This window comes from Falco biarmicus, chromosome 2 (genome assembly GCF_023638135.1).
Source record: "Falco biarmicus isolate bFalBia1 chromosome 2, bFalBia1.pri, whole genome shotgun sequence".
Taxonomy (NCBI): domain Eukaryota; kingdom Metazoa; phylum Chordata; class Aves; order Falconiformes; family Falconidae; genus Falco; species Falco biarmicus.
In genome coordinates, this window is record NC_079289.1 from 116,698,336 (window position 1) to 116,715,770 (window position 17,435).

Here is a 17,435-nt window from a genome sequence, read left to right on the forward strand (position 1 = left end):
CAGTTTCAGGTGTCTACAGTTTCCTGGAGCAAGCACATATTGAGCCTTCACTATTATTATACGGTAATTTAGAAATACACAAGCAAACAATATTCAGTTTGTTTGTTATGTTAAGACAGACAACAAAATCTTGGCAGGTGTTATGGAGATGAAAGTCATGGACGGCATGACTTTTAGGATAAAAAAGTAGTAGATTAGAAGAGCACGTAAATTAATGCTATTGGGATGTAGTACTCTTCGTGAAACTTTTTAAAGACTAATTTTTTGTATGATAAATTTGAGGACATTGCTTTTTGCAGTGGCAAATGCAAACACGGTGGGAAGACTGACCAAGCATCAGTTTGAGGTCTGCAAAGCTTATTACCTTCTGATGAAAAGTTTTATGTGTATGTATACATTTCAAAATCCTGAGTCTCCTTCTCTTCAGTCCCTCAGCCTATTATCTAGGTGCTTATCAGTGGATCACGATTTCAGTAGCATGGCTACCTTATCCAGACTCACCTGGCTTTGCTGGTCTTCACAAGTCTAATCCACGTACTTTGCTTGAAGTGAGGATTTGATTTCTTGTTACTCATCCTCTCCAAACTTTTTCCTTTCTCAGCCTTTCCACCATCCCAGCATTAAGAGATTCTGAAGTGATCTGAAATTCATATTCACCGGGGAATACACATAGATTGCTAATCGTTCCATGGTCTGCTTTTTTAAAATGTTCTGGAAAGCACAGATTTTGTTATTATAGAGCAATTGGCAAAGCAATCCTAAGAAAATACAGCTTATATGAACAGTAAGGGAAGAAAATAGGGAAAAAAAAAAAAACCAAACGCCACCACCAAACCCACCCACAAAAACCTTCACAAAACCACCAAACAAGGAAAAGATTCTTCTGTCCTAAGACAAACTTATCTCAAATTACACCTACTATTAAAATATTCCTTGGTCCATTTACAGATGCATCTACTGAAATAATGTGGGGTATGTTCTGTTCAAAATACTATAGTACTTGAAGTTCAATGAATTCCAGAAGCTAGGAAGCTAACAGGCAGTATGGCAAAGTTAGTGGGTGGCACCCTGAAGTTACAGTACTAAGCTTTCAACTAAAACACTGTCTTAGTGGAAAAAGTACCTTTCAAATGTTATTTAAAGGGGGGAAAAAAAAAAAAAGAAAAAAAGAAAAGCCCATGCTGCTTGCTTTGTTGCTGCCCATCAATCTTTTTGAATGTGACATCATTACATCCAAACATAACTGTTCTAAGGAAATACACTGGTTTCTACTGGAGAACAAAATTGTCACGAGACCACTCCTGGCAACCTTATCTTAAATGTCATCTAAAGCAGCCAAACTGAGAAATCCATTTTTAAATGACAGACAGGCCTCCAGAGGATAGAATGATGGTTCTATGAGTTTCAAGGAAAGGATAATCACCACAGCCTTTATCACAGCCTGGGAAGTGAGAGATGACACAGGCTCAGAGCCTGTTTGTCGCGCGGGGGCTTCCACGACCCCACGGATACCTGGCAGGGTGATGGATGTGCCAGAGCGCTGCGGTTACATGTGCCTCGCGGGGCTCTCCGCGGGTGCTGGGCTGCTTCCACCTCCATCCTCGTCACCAGGGCTCACAAGAGGGCAATCAGAAAGCTGCCATCAGCTGCCTGTGGCAGGCACTTCTTCGAAAGCTTTCTAGTTCTCCATGAGGACAGCGAAATCGAAATCGAGATCTCACACGGTTATCGGAGAGCTTCCTCAGTCACGGTGCTTCTGGCTCACCTCCATGGGAGTGCCCCTCACCGTGCATCATTTACACAGAGACCACGTCACAGACGTGAAACTGAACATAACGGATATCAAATACACCTACTTTTTATAATACAATGATAGTTATTATTTTCTGTTTGAAACCTTGAAATCTCTGAGTAAGGTCCTTCTGTGCAGTCTAGGTTTTGGCTAAAAAGACAATAACTTATTCTGAAGCACCAATTACCTTCTACATTAATTCAGCTCATGAAAATTACTATTCTTTAGAAGACACATTTAACTGACCTTTAAAATATTTTGTCCAAAATATATTTTAAATGTTGCACATTGATAAGATGAACTTTTCTGCTTATGTAGAATATTCCTGTTCTTACCGCTCATGTATTTAAGTACAAATACTTAGATGAATCTACTGATCCATTTTGAAAGCGATCTTATTGAAAATGAGAAAGTATCAGAACCTAAAGAAATCTCCTGATTTGTGCAATTCCTTCTCAGCTTACAACTGTGCAACTTATTACCTATCAAATATTAAGTGCACTATCAAAGCACTTCATATGTATACACAACTTAGTGCCAATCTATCAATAAATTCTAAATTTGACCACAATGCAGTTGTAAAAATACACAAGGATTCCATCTAAGATCTCTGTTTTGTACATTTTAACAATGTAAATGAGACTTGCAGCCACCAAACACTTATGACCATAATTGTTTCCAAAACATTGGAAATTTATGATAATATGGCAAACACACTGATGCTGTGCATTAGTTTTATTCTACACATAAATGTCATATTGTGCAAATAAAAAGTCAAGGTAGTATAAATTACTGAAAAAACCTGTAGTAAATAATTACAGAGCATATTAATAAACAAACTGTATGAAACATTTTTGAGTACATTGGTCACATACTGTTAAAATTTATTTTAAAAGCAGAAACAGAACTGATATGTGTCCACACACACAACACGCATAACACACGTTTCACATAAGGTATTGACATCTTACATTTCAGTTTCTCAAGTTTTGTTATCACAGCAGTTTTTAGTTTTATTTTTAATAAAGACTTCCATTAATTTATTTTAGGTAAGTATTAAAAGGGTAATACATTTCTAGAAACTGGAGCTGTAAAAATACAAGCCTGTGAAAGAGTTTTTAAGCCAAAAAATTTAAGTGGTATAGCTAAAAATAGTAAGATAGAGAATGCACACATAAACTTTTATGCGACCACACCTTCCACTTAATATCGTGTGTGTTTGAAGTGAAAACAACTAAATCCTGAGAATGAAACTGAACCATGTTACCCTATTAGAATACAACAAAAATACTCTCACGGTAAGTCACATACAAATTGTTTCATCCTTACACTAAACTAGCAGACTTCAAATATTCCTCTCCTCCCAATCCAAACTTAATATTCTTAAGACTGATTTTTTTTTTCCTCCACTCAAACATATTCTTAAAAAGAATCTTAATAATTTAATTTCCATTAATATGGCAGATGTTTATTTGTGCAACTCATTGCCATAAGGGGTATATGTCAAATATTTCTAACATCAAAAGTGCCGAACATACACATTGCATTAACATCTATGAAAATCATTTGGTAACACCATGTTGTGGAAGACTGAGTGAGTGACAGAAAACCATCAAGTACTGCTTCAAAAAATACTTTTGAAGGGGGGTTTCCTCCTTGCTGTGACCAAGTGGCACAACGATACGCCTTCACACAATATACCAACGGTTGTCTCCAAGGAAAGAGGAAAAAACATTTAAATAGGAATATAATCAATTGTAACCCTTGCTGTTTATGTATCACCTGTGTGTGATTTTTTTAAAGTAAAATCAACACATTACATGGAAGTATTATATAAGACCTTCAGACTCTGGGGTTTCTTTAGTTTTCAAGATCTTATATTTTAGTATTAGCAAGATTAAAAAATCCTGGAGCTTAGCTGCATACGGGTTGATTCAGTTTTTCATGAAAACTGATGACCAAGTTAGTGCAAAACTTTTACTATGAGCAATCTTCTCATATGACATAGTAGACAATACAATATTCAGCTCTGGTTTTGCAACTGAATTTATTACCTATGCCGAACTCAGTCAACAAAACAAAGAAAACAACACATAAGAAAAAACTTTCAGACAGTTCAAACAGCATTAATTCTGTATAAAACATTTTTATCTTCAACTTTCCTTTCTACCTTCCCCCTCCCTTCAGATTGCCAGAAATAGGACAAAAGCATTTGGTAGTGTAATCCCTCGTAAGAGGTATTGCTACTGTAAGAGAAATGTAAGACTCAGACATACTCTATTGGTATGCATTTGACTATCAGCTTTCTAATGCTTTCTAGATGTCATTTTATTGGTAGTAGGTATGCACATCCATTCAACTTCCAAATAATTTTATAAAAAGTTAGAAAAATATACTCAATATTTGTTGCATAACCTTTCTATATTCATCCTATCATAGAATCTTACAAAATGGTTTAGAATCATTTATAAGCTGCAAAAATACCAACCACTGTGCGGCACCTGGAGAAAGACCTTGGTGAGAACGTATAACCCAGTATTCTGTGATCTTGAAGGTATTTTTCTTCAGGTTTACAGCTATGTATTTTCACAAGTAAACCCAATAAATATCCAATACCATGTTCATATGAGCATCCATGGACTTGATCTCACGCTGAATCCTGAAGAAGAGCTGGTGTTGTGAAAAGTAAATGACAAAGTCTGATCAACCAAGCATGACAGAACGAACTCCATGTTTAATTGTCACCAAGTTGTTTTGCAACAAGCCGATAAAGTTATAATTTTAAAAAAATTCCTTCAAGGGAAAAAACGTTTCTGATATAATGTGTTCATGTTTTTTAAATGCTATTTGTGATCCAGTTAAGCAATGACATCATGGGTATCACTGTTGGGTCTTTGGCGTATAGGCAACGGGGGCAGAGGCTTTCCATAGAAATCTGTGTAAAAAATGCAAGAGAAGAAAAACACATCAATCTGTTATTTACTATCTCCCTTGCCTAAAGAATGTTGAAATAAGGTAAATTCTCGCTTCCTTAATGAAAGCTAGGTAGTCTACAAGTTTTGAGCTAATTCCTACAAGCAACTTACAGACATCGTGCTAGTCTGGAGGTGTATTGGCCAAAACAGGGCTTAACTACATTTTACTATACATGCATCAGCATTTGCGAGATCAAGCCCAAAGGTGATCTGTAAACATCCCTGAAAATAGGAAATGAGACATCCAAAGTGTACAAATAACAACTGAAAAAAATAAGTATCAGAATTTGAATGTTACTGTAGTCAAGTCTGCATTACAATAAAGGTTTAAGTACAGTAACACTACGCAGCATCCAAAATTTTGGGACCACTTATGCAAGGCATCTATCTTGAAAACCACACTACGTTTCTTAAAAACTATATTAAGAATTTTTAGATTCAAGTGCAACATTTCTTTCTGTCAATAAAGGAGTTTAAAGTAGTAAAATTGTTCAAGACAAAGTTATTAAGTACACCAGAAAAGAGTAACAACTATTCCCAAAAACTGTAATTGATTAAAAAAAATAAATAAATACAAAAACCACAAACCTATGCAGACTGCTACATGCAAAGCATTTCACAAGCAAAATAATATAATGAAAGATGGAAAAAGGAAAGAGGTAGAAATCAAGAAAAAATAGAAGCAGCTTTTTGAAGCATTCAAATCTCAATTTTGTTTATACTGACAACCTCTTCTCCAACAAAGCCTTGATGGCCTGCCAACACAAAATTCAGCTTTAACTAATCATAATTTTTCAAGACAAATATATTCCACTTGTTCTACATATGGAATAACTTCTGTTAAAATTGCATTCCTAAGCTAAAATTAACAAAAGCAAGTAAGTTGGATTGCATGACTCTAAGAATATGTGTATATGTCTGTAGGATCAAGGCTTTAGCTATCCTTACAGTTAATCAGTAAAATAATAACACTTCTGTATTATTGTTGTAGATCTTATGATTTTAATAGAGCTAATTCAGCATTGCAGCAGCATGTGAAAAGCAACAAAACTGCAACAAATGATTCTAGGGTAAATGAAAACCTGCACAATGGATGTTTTTATTAGTCAGTTCCTTGAGGTCTGGCAGACAATTTTGACTGTGTGTCCAATAATGAAAGAGGTTTATCATCCTCGCAAATGTATCCTCCAGTGACAAGAAATAGACACTCATTACCTAGTGTTGTGCTAGAATCATTAGCATGACTGGAAAAATTGCAGTCTTTAGTGAAAGTAAGTATATAATTAAAGATTTATATAATTGCCTCTACTGCCTGTTGACTCTGCCAAAGTATCAGACGTAATGTTCGCTGCTAAGAATGACACAAAAATGACTCAATATATATACCAAATAGCCTGCTCACCAACACTGAAATTTTTCAGTTTGCATATTAAATCATTAAGACAGATTTATGTCTCTGAGAACACCTCACATTAAAAAACAGACCTTTGGAGGTTATTCCAACCTCACACTACACTAATTGTATGTGTTTCATCAGCAAAGTATATCACATATCTGTGACACTTCCAAAAAAATAATTTTTAAGACTAACTGACAAAGACCTGTACTAGAATGCATGGGAATACTGACAGACACCTGTTCCTGTGTTTTTCCATGGACTAGCAGAAATCAACACTACAAAAAGTTGTATCTGCTTTGAAGCTTAAAGGGGGTTAGCTCACACTGAGGAGCTATCAAATGTTTCATCGACACACTCTTGGACATAGAGTTGGAGAACGCTCCTGAAAATAAGCTCTATGCATAACCAAAGCTCCTTAAACTTTTAGAAGCAGACTGTCAAAATACTTTTTTTCTTTCCTTGCCCTTATGGACACTAACAATTTTAATTGGAGTCCTGAGCATTCTACTGGAACTGAGGTTTTTCAGCCTGGTCTACACGAAAGGTAGATGCTCATTTGCCCCCCACGCAAGGATTTTTCAGCTCCTTGGCCAGTAACGGTTTGTCAAAGCATGTTGTTCAACAGGATGCAGTATTGCTATAGAAAACAACGTACTTCAGAGAATCCAAAAAACCCACAGAGAAGAAAGCCTTACTAAAGCCCCAGCTATAGGAACCAATAAACACCCTCCTGCCAAACTTTAAGCTTTCACTGCAAATTGTACCTTCAAATCATTTATATCAATTAATCATGAAACCTATAAGGAAACCAGGCTTTTTTATTTCACAAAGGTTGAATGGCTGAAAAAACTTCTAAAACCACGTTTAAAGTGAATTTTGGGCAAAGCAGGGAGGGGGCAGGAATTCAAACCTGATTTATTTCTTTGCTGAAGGGACAGCCAAAAGGAGTTGTTCTCTAAAAAATGGATCAAAGGCAGGCTCCGTTCGTTTTAGGAAACTCAAATGAGTTTCTAAGCAGGAGCAGGTTCTCCATCTACAAAATACGTAAAAACTCACTGAAAAACACTGTTGCGTGACAGAAAACGGGCAAGGACAGATGACAAGCTAAACTCAGTGCAAGATGGACTTGGTGGTTAAGGGTCGAACTCAATGATCTTACGGGTCATTTCTATGATTCTATGGCTCTCAGATGGTCTGAGTAAAAAAAAATAAGTGCTTTAAACAAAATAAGTAATTGATGTTCTTTGATATCAGGACTTAACTGAAGATTTGGCAATGCTGGACCATGCATTTGAAGAACTTTTTTCATTTATAAATAGTGATGCCTAATACATGTTTTCTTGCTTTCTGTATCTGTGTGAATCTTGCATCTCAAAATTCCTGAAAAAAACCAAATCTCTGCAAAAAGCAGGCGATGTCTTGAGTCAAGCTGCAAAGTTCTGAGCACTCCAAGTTTCCTCTGATCTCAATGGTTACACCTCTGGTCAAGAGATCATTTCCCTACAAACATCTTTTCCATTGTTAAGATTCCAAAACACTTTAATTATTGTCCTTATTTTACAAATTGACTACATCAACAAAGATCTCAGGTTACTAACTTACATACCTGAGAGTTGGCAACCTAGCTTATGCATTTTTTTCCCTCTTTGTCCCACCCATGTTCTTGCTAGAAAATGCAACACCTCCCTTAGGCACAGGCAAAAATTGAGTACCATCTCTTCCCTTTCTTCCCCTCCCTACCTCTTCATCTGGTTTTTCTTTCTTGTCGCCTTCTCATTATTTGCCTTTAAATAAAAAAGAGCAAGATGGTTTTATTATTAAGACTATAAATTACATTTTATGCACATGAATGACGTTCCTGTGAAAAATAAGTTTTTTAGGTTTTGGAGATCTTAATTCCCCTTTAAGCATCTTTTGATTCTTCGGCAGAGGAGCTCCATTTTCTGTTGCTTCAGAACTTCAGCAGGTATGTACATATGGTGCTGTACTACATGATAATAGCACAATCAATTCAAGTCAGGGTTAAGCTCAAGGATCATGACATCCACACTGAGCTCCTTTCTCTTTAAGTTCCTCAATTAACGTTCTCTTTGTTCAATTTGTGTGAGTGTTCCCATTGCTTTAGTTTGGTTATCTTTCTCTGGTATAACTCCAGATGTCTCCACATTCAATTGGCTTGTCAAGATTTGAAAAATAAAAATGTAATAAAAAGGCAGAAATTATCATTTAAAACTGAGAAAAAGATGCAATATGAGCATATGAAAAACAATCTTCCACGGTCTTCCAAAAATAGAAAACAGTCATTACTGCAGAAAGAAATTAAGAACCTGCCTGCTACATCTTGACATTTCCAGTTACTAAACTTATTTTTCCTATCAGTTTGTGAACTTCCAGGGACACTGGCTTTTCAGGTAAAGGAGCAGATCCCAAGCTTTATCATTGACAACTCTCCTTGCAGACCAATAACCTAGGGTTTCAGTTGGAAGTCTCGCTACTTCTGCAATCAAATTTATGTTGGGCTTTTCATCACAGCTGGGATCGCAGTCCCTCATTTGAAGTCACTAACGTGATGCACTTAATTTGGAAGTGCCCACATCTCTGTAGCTTTCCTTGCCAAAAGAAAACACCCCCAAATCAATGACAAAAAACTTACAGACTATGCTTTTAAAACCATACGGAGGCAGTACCAGTGGGGAGAAGAAATTTTAGACTATCTCAAGAGGCAAGACAGGGAGTCAGCCTACACACAGTGAATTCACCTGGATGGAGGCTATGGTTCACAGAACTACAGAAAAATACACGGGGCTCATTTGGGTTCAGTATTGTGATGTGATTGGCGCTTCCAGATCAGATCGTAAGATCAGTGTGGAAACAAACAGGCAGCACAGAACCAGCCTGGATGTGGAAAAGCCACTATGGATGGCAAATTAATAAGCCCTGCTGGATCTCTGCAGTCCTGCTTAGGTCTTTCTGCAGTATCCTCTCTGCTGAGTACCTCAGCCTTTTTCCAGTATCCAGCTAACACCACTCCTGTTCCCACTGCATCAGATAATGATGAATTGTCTACATATGGACAATGGAGATACACTTTGAAACTTCCATTTTGAATGCAAAATGTGTTTGGACTCTTAAAAGCAATTGATCCTGCTGCTCTTTGTTATGTGCCACATTATAATATTTAGTTGTATGCTGCTGTGCAAATAACTTCTGATCATTAATAGCTTCTGATATCCTGTGCCACTTCAAACTTTATAAGGGAATCTGACAGAACTTACTCTTTTTGGTAAAAAAAAGGAGTAAGACTTGAAAAATCAAAAAGGTGCTTTCTACTAAGCAAAAGTGTTAGCTTTTGGTCAATGAAAACTGGCATTAAGAAATTAAAAAAAAGGATGAAGGATGAAATGAATGTAGAAGTGAATGAACAATGGAGAATGCTATAAAAAAAGTAAAAAATCCAAAACATTTTAAATTACCAGCATGATGAGTTTCACCAAGAGGCTCAAGTTTTCGAAGTCTATTAAGTTTGGGAGTTCCCCAGCCAACTAAAGGAAAACAAAGACAGTCAAAACACGCCACGACTGCACTTGATTCTGATGAAATGTATGAAAGCCAGTTCTCTTTGGGAGAAATCAAAGCATTTAGAAATGCCAAAAGTATGTAATATATTGTATCTATGGTGAATAATTATTAAATACTTTAAAAATAAATGGAATTACCCTTAAAAACATTGATATTTTAATCACTTTTTCACCAGTCAGTAGGCAAGTTTCTGCCTTTTTTTTTTTCTTTTCTTTTTTTTCTTCTTTTTTTTTTTGTGTGAAAACAGTAACATGTTCCCCCACAAGGACAGATCAAATTAATACTGCTGGAAGTTCATACTGTGAAGCGGGAAACTGCATCAAAGATTTCCTAGAGATTAAGTTTCAGTAGCATATCTCTGTATGAAGACCATTCCAGTTTCATCATTCACAAATGACTATTTTAAAGGATTAATAACCACAAATTGAGACATCTATTATTATTTGTTAGTAGACTTACCTGGTGGAAGAGCTGGTGGTGGTGTAGGATTTTTGGGAACAGTATCATCAGTATTAACAGGTTCTACTCTGTGGCCCCTTTTTAATTTTGGTTTTTTACTTTTTTTCTTACTGTTATCTATACCAAACAGAAATACAGCATTACATATCAGTTATATTCAGAGAATATCCTAGATCATCTTCTAATAGAATTTTTGGGGTGACATAAATCAGCTCAAACTTATATACAAAATTATGTGAAATGTAAAATCTGCACATCATTTTACTATAGAAAATAAACTGTAAGCATAAAATATATGCAAACTCTACATTTTAATCAAGAAATTCAACTTAGCTTGGTACTGATGGGAAGTGGACCGCATATTTTATTATAATAAAAATGTACCTAGTTTCAGCTACAGTATCAGTCTCACCAACAAGCATGCCCTTTTTTTATACAGGTCTTCCAATACAGTGCCCTAATGGTGTATTTTTATGTTTTCAACAGTTTAAATTAACATGTGGTATCATGGAAAATAACACAGACAGAAGGAAGAACTATGTGAAAAGTAACATTAAATGACGAATTCAAAGGAAGCAGTTTTACCTGAGTCAAGGCATTCTGAGGCTTGCTGCTCACTCTCTTCTTCGTGCTGCAAAAGTTGTGTAGTTGTAGAATTGCATGTTTCTAGTCTACTATCATTTGTGATTTGGCTGCTGCTACTTGATAAGTGCTGGGCATCCATTTGTTCCTGCTCTGTTTGTGATTTCAAGAGACTTGTAGCCTTTTCAGTCTCCAACCTTTGCCGCTTCTTTTCTTTTTCAATTTGTTTTTCATTCTAAGAAAAAAGATACTTTTTTTAACACCCTCTAATGCTGTAAAATGACTGATAAGACAGGAAGGTAGTTTTAAAAATCAAAATGTTCCTAAAATATTTTTCTGTCCCACATCTAGCATAGAAAACATTTACAAATAAGTAAAGAAATCAAATTGCCAGTATCCTGTCCAGAGGAAGAAAGTCCTGAGCAAAAGGTTAGAAAACTCCTAATTTCCTCCTTTTTTTTTTTTTTTCTTTTTTAATATTTTAGTTAAAACACAATACACATGCACAGAACTTAAATAGCCAGAAAGTGCTACCATGATTTGGAGAAACACCGACTGAGTCATATGGACCCAATGACAGGCTGCTTCACAGGTTCTACATCACTAAATCACAGTCTCTGCAATGCCTATACTTACACCCTTCTCTTCTTACTCTGTATGTTGTTATAAAGTGTATTATTGTGCATGTAGCTGACTTTACAAGATGTATGGATATGGGCACTTTTGTCCTGGAGAGAAGCATATGTTTGAATTACTTACTGAAAAAGTCTCTGAGAGTTTATGTGTTTCTTGAGACTGTGTTACCTCAAGTCAACCGAATAAAAAAAATACGGTACAATAAATAAGAACTACCTGAATTCAGAAACACAGGTTAAGGAAACTATATATTATATACTAATATGCTTTTCTTCTTTCAAAACTAAGAAAACTTCTCAATTGTCTCATGTTTTCAACAGAAAACAGGTTATGCTCAGAAATCTAGTCATAGTAGTCAGAAAGATTTTATATGGCTCACTACCTCAGTAAAACGCTTCACAAGAAGCTAATACTTTGAATATTTTTCACTCCTGAATATCCAATAGTTTAATTAGGAAATGTGTTCAGTCATCTGTTCACAATACCTTTATTCGACCATGTCTACGAAACTTTTTGACCCCAAATCAAAAATAGGGAACATTCTTAACATGAAAGCATTGATTGAATGCAAACAAACAAGACTGACGAGATAAAAAAGAAGAAGACAAAAGTGCATACAGACTTAGAATAATTCTCTTAAATGAACCACTTTTCTCATTACCTCTCAGAAATCTGTTAGTGGTAGCTCTAAACCAATCCAGATTTCCACATATTCCCATACCTCAGAGATGACAGCAGCTATAGGCTGGAAAGGGTTTTCAGAGTTCCCAGGCTCAGGATCTTCCTCATCAGGTACATTTCTTCCTTCTTCTCTTTCCCTTTGTCATTGTTGTTGGGTTTATGTTGTTGTTGTTGTTTTAATGTTTGGGGGGGGGGGGGGGGGGGAAGATGAACAAAGAATTATGAAGAAGCCAAGCCATAAACTTTACACGCTAGAGAAATACTTATTAGGCCATCTAACATCCTCTGGTTTATGCCAACTGAGTTTTACAATATGCTTCTGTATTTTGAAAAAACATTCTACAGAAATCACCCTGACAAGCTAACATCAATAAAGCATGAGTATATGTCATGGCAGAGGTAGAAACCGCTGCTACTTGACAGAAGATTCAATCAGCACTTGGGAAGTAGAAGCAGTTTTGGAGGACAGGATACGTGACAGAATACTTCTGTAACTGGAAGGGTATGATTGTTCAACAGCATGCTGAAATTGTCATGCTGAAATTTTCACAGTGGTAATCTTTTATAACAATTTTTTCAAGGTAGTCAATCATTAACAAAAACAAACCAAAACAAAATACAAAAAAACCCCACAACTATGTGGTGGGAAAACAGACTATGTAAAACCTATTCTTCTATTTTTAACACACCTCCATTTCTCATAATTCTAGATCTTTCTTAATACACATAATGGAGAACTGCTACCAAAGCATTCAGTTTATGTGGTAGCAGATAGGGAATTCATATTTGCTTCAACTAGGCTCAGAAAAGTTCAGAAAGACACACAATGCTCAGTATACTGCTGTTGCACTAGTAGGTTTTTAGGTACCAGACCTTTATGCAAGAAATATTCAACTCCTGTGTATTAAATAGTATACCATTAATAAATTATATGCTCATCAAACACTTTTCATCAATCGCTCTGATAGCACTGGTGCATAGGAATCACTGTTACACCTGCTTTACAACTGCAAGCACTGAGAGAGGAAATAACTCTGTTGTTCAGAGGCACAGAGGGGAATGAAAGGGAGGTCACCGACGTACCCAGGAAACCATGCTACTTGGAAGGAACAGCCAGTGCTGCGTTAAAATTTACTGGCACTACCTCTCTGGTTTGCCATTTGGAACAAGATGTTTGCTATGAATGTATTATGGAGGAAATGCACTTTGAGAAAACATTCAGGGAAGCAAACCTGAACAATAAGCAGTCTGGGGAATTATTAAAGCACAGAATGAAACAGAATTACAATTGAATACAGATTAACCTGTTTCTTACAGTGAGGAATCGATGCAAAACAGCAAAATGAGAATTTAATGCCATCTCTTCTATGTGAGACATGCCCTCAGCTACAGGTAAAACCAGCAAGAAGCTACAAGCTAGCTTTCCTCTAAGACACAAGAAGTTTAGCAAAACTTTGAAGCCTTTAATCTAATTCAGACCCAATCCATTCTTCCAGTGAACAAATACAATCAAGATCATGGAACAGGAGCAGAATATATGGAAAATGCCCACAATCACTAGACAACCTCTGAGAGACTGTTCGAAGCCAGTGCTCCTCACTACGCCTCTCAACACGGCATAAACCCAACACAGTCCAACATGGTCAGAGCGTTTTGTCGATGCAGAGACATCTGGCAGACTAACAGCGTATGAATTTTTTTATAAGTTTGTGAAATATGTATGAAGAATGTGTCAGATTCCAGGTGTTTAAAATGTGCTTAAGCAATGTACTTGCTGAAGTAAACCAAACGGGCATGAGTACAAGCCAAGACACTTCACAGCAGCTGCACAGTCACTTCCCACAGTAACTGAGACTGGCAAATCTCTGCGTATATAGGGCACACAGGGGGACAGGAGCGATCAGCAATTTTTTTAAGAATGCCTTGCTAAAACGTTTCACTTCACTCTCTAATAGGAATCATGGTGGGCTGCTGATGACCACGAAGGGCTGTGAAGGGAAGAAATATATTGCTTGTCCTGCTTCTCCTCCCTGCATCGTCTTAAGTCTCTCCATGCCTTACCTGCTGGATATCCTGAAGTTCATTAAGCATAGTGTTGAATAAAGTTTCACATCTAGTCTTTGATATTCACATATGGTTTACAAAGTCTACCTTAATAAGTTTATTTTAGACGTACTTGAAGGTGACCTAAGATTAAATGCCAGGACTTAATTTTTTTGGTTAGCCTCTTGTAAACTTATATTAGCAAGGGCAAATTTATTCAACTACCGCCTTGCAATTCTCATTCATGGTACACTTCCAGCACAGAGCAAATAAAATAAAGGGGGTGAACCAGGCAAAAACTTGTAGGTCTTAATTAACGAAAGGATCTAGCACTCAGGTCTGTACTTCTAATATGGATGCTCTTGGCTCAGAAGTTTTAAATTCTTTATACAGGAATGAATCAAATATCTTGGAGGAAGGGGAGGTAGGAGAAATTACAGAGACAATACCTTTCTTCTCGTATCCTTCTCACGCGCTCAGCTCGTTCTAGTTTCTTTTGTTCTTCATACGCTTTTTGTTCTGTAGTGTCTCTTTGGATGCGCTCATTTAAGGCATCAAAATCTTTTGCTATGATATGTAATAGCCAATATAAACCCTTTTTTATTGATTTATCAATTTTTTTCCCACAGCCCATGATAGCTGAGCAAGGTTCCTGCAAATTTAAGGAGAGAGAGTGGAATTTTTTTTGCAGTTCAGAACACATTCCTTGACTGAAAACAAGAATGCAGCCAAACAACTACTTTTTACTGTGAAGCTTGCAAAACTCTGAGAAGTAGGGGAAATAAATTTGCATTTAGGTATTCTATAAATTTAGGTGCTTTTTTTGCCAATATACAAATCACATTAGTTCTACCAAATTCCATTATTTCCAGTGTGATTTAAAAAATACTCGAATACTGCACAGAAAACCATGTTTGCATGTCTTTCTCTAGACATATACATACACCCATTCCATATACACACAGCTGTAACATATATAACTGCTATGTGTATATATGTATATTTACAAACCTGTTTCTATACACATCCATATCTATGTGTCTATATAGAAATATAACTTATCAACCCCAAATATGTATGTTCTGTTTTGCTGCTGGTTTATAGATAGTCCATGTTATATTTATGTAGTAAAATGGAAAAAACAAGATGCAAGAGAATCAGCTTAGCTCCAGTTCATGAAAGAAATGTTCAACTTGTTCATAGCACTAAGGGGATAAATAAAATCCAGTGTGAATTTGTCATTAAAACTGTCAAACCCATTCTGTTTCTTAGATCAGAAGAGGTATTGTGGATAGGGGTGAAGCAAAATACTACACATGTTGACTGGACTGAAACTTCTATCATGATATTCTCATCAGTAAGAGAGAGAACCATGATCTAGGCAAACCAGTTGGAAGATGGGTGGAAAAGCCAGTGCCAAATTAGTTTGGAATATGTTATCTAGCTTGGATGCAACAATTCAAGGAAGTGGATTGACTAGAATGATTTTTCTTACTGTGCTCCTTTCGATTCAAACAAAACTGGTTATGAAAATGTATCTGGTAAGAAAACATTGCAGGAACAGGAGTGGTTCTCTTGACGTGAAAAAGCTTCAAGAAGATACAATAATAGCCTTCAAAAACATAAGGCACAACTGCAAATAGGAAAAGATTAATTTGTTCCTCATGTTAATTGTCAGGAGGACAAGTATAATGGGCTTTAATGGAACAAAAGAAACATGTCTTGATTCTAGCTTAGAACACAGAATAGCAACTGAACAGATCCAGCTATGTGTTTGCCAGGAAGAAATGGTATTACACACCTGATTGTGCTCAGGAGTGAAGGACAATTACAAAGACTCTCTCCAATGTCAACACATATAAAATTCCCCTTTACCTCTTCATTTGACAAGCATTTAAGTGGTACCATAGTCAGATATGGTATGTACAATTTATAACAGAAAAAAATAATTCTGTCCTGTTATGTCCCCCCCAGTGCTAAACTGCTTTATCTATATATAATAAACATATCTTATATAGTAATATATATATTTATATAAACATATTTCATATAATGTATATTTAATGTATATCTTAAATATACCTTTATTTTATAAAAATATATAGTTTGCATTTTAATACATTCCTAATTTGTCTAAATTAAGGTTTAAATATGAGTGTTGTTCACTATGGAATGCCACAATACTCTAGCAGAACCTCATCAGGTGAAAATGTATAGGCAATAATACCTTGTTTCTCTCTGATAACTAAGATAAAACAATAGACAGCACTGGGGCAATTTTCTTCTTGGTTTGCACCAAGATTATTGTTGCTGTAGTTCAGTTGTAAAATACAGAAATTTAGAAATACAGAAAATACAGAGATATTAAAAAAGAAAGAGGAAAGTAATTCTCACTGACACTGTGTGACAGTGAGACAAATAGCTATCTGTGGGAAACAAAGATCCAGAAAAAAACTAATTAGACAAAAAACAGTTTTTTGGTCCTTGCCTAATTTTATTTAAATCTTGTTTCACAAGACCCCTGTTTAAACTCACCCCATGAGTCATCATGTTGAAACAACTTGGGACCATGTTTACCTTTCATCAGCCCAGTAAAGAAGCTGCCCATTGAGTAGGTAAGACTCTCAGCTGATTTCAGCTAAAATGACTTAAGAATACGTGATCTAGTTTCTTTGTTGATTACACCCAAGATACAAATGGACAACTAGAACAGCATTTTACTGGAAAATGGCACAAATTAAATAATTCTAAAGTATTGGGGAAATACACTAGAATCTTACAGGTCTTTCACATTGATGCTGCTTTTCAAGAAAATATTTATGTCACAGAAGTCCCTTGGGAAAACAAAATGGCAAACTCGCAATTGTTATTTTTATGATAGCTACATATGCGTAGTGCAAAGTCCACTGACTGAAGAAAAGCATTCAAAGAGTCATGACATAATCACTATAGCAGAGCTATGCCCTGCTATAACTCAGCTTTCTAGAGAAAATAGCAGCACTATGTATTACCCTACAACTCTCCCTAGGGAATTAAGTGTATTTTTGAAATTTTAAAAACCAAATACCAGCTGGAATAGTTTTGCAAAATTGCCTTTTAATTTTGGCTAATAACATTACATTATCTTTTTAAATGTTTCTTATTGAAATTAGGAAAAGTTTACAAAAGTAAAGCCCACAAATAGTTAACTAATAAACTGGTTAATTAAAACAAATACTTCAAAGAAAATTTCGGGAACTACTGATTTAGATAAATTATTGGAAACATTGACCAATATTAAGTAGCTTTC

The 17,435-nt window shown here is 35.9% G+C and overlaps 1 protein-coding gene across 6 annotated transcripts in view; it reads right to left on the minus strand.

Annotated features, from left to right (window-relative positions):
* Positions 1–2,643: 2,643 nt before the first annotated feature.
* Positions 2,644–17,435, minus strand: part of ARL13B (ADP ribosylation factor like GTPase 13B) — a 45,681-nt gene continuing 30,889 nt past the window's right edge. For 4 of the 6 annotated variants that reach the window (XM_056327300.1, XM_056327298.1, XM_056327299.1 and 1 more), the window contains 6 exons: positions 14,596–14,798; positions 12,144–12,240; positions 10,790–11,021; positions 10,205–10,321; positions 9,640–9,708; positions 2,644–4,727 (listed from right to left, as the gene is read on the minus strand). In XM_056327300.1, coding sequence (XP_056183275.1) covers positions 4,651–4,727; positions 9,640–9,708; positions 10,205–10,321; positions 10,790–11,021; positions 12,144–12,240; positions 14,596–14,798 — 795 coding nt within the window. In that variant the 3' untranslated portion in view covers positions 2,644–4,650. Of the gene's footprint in view, positions 4,728–7,906; positions 7,951–9,639; positions 9,709–10,204; positions 10,322–10,789; positions 11,022–12,143; positions 12,241–14,595; positions 14,799–17,435 lie in introns of all 6 variants that reach the window. The other 2 variants (XM_056327301.1, XM_056327302.1) reach the window with 2 other exon arrangements.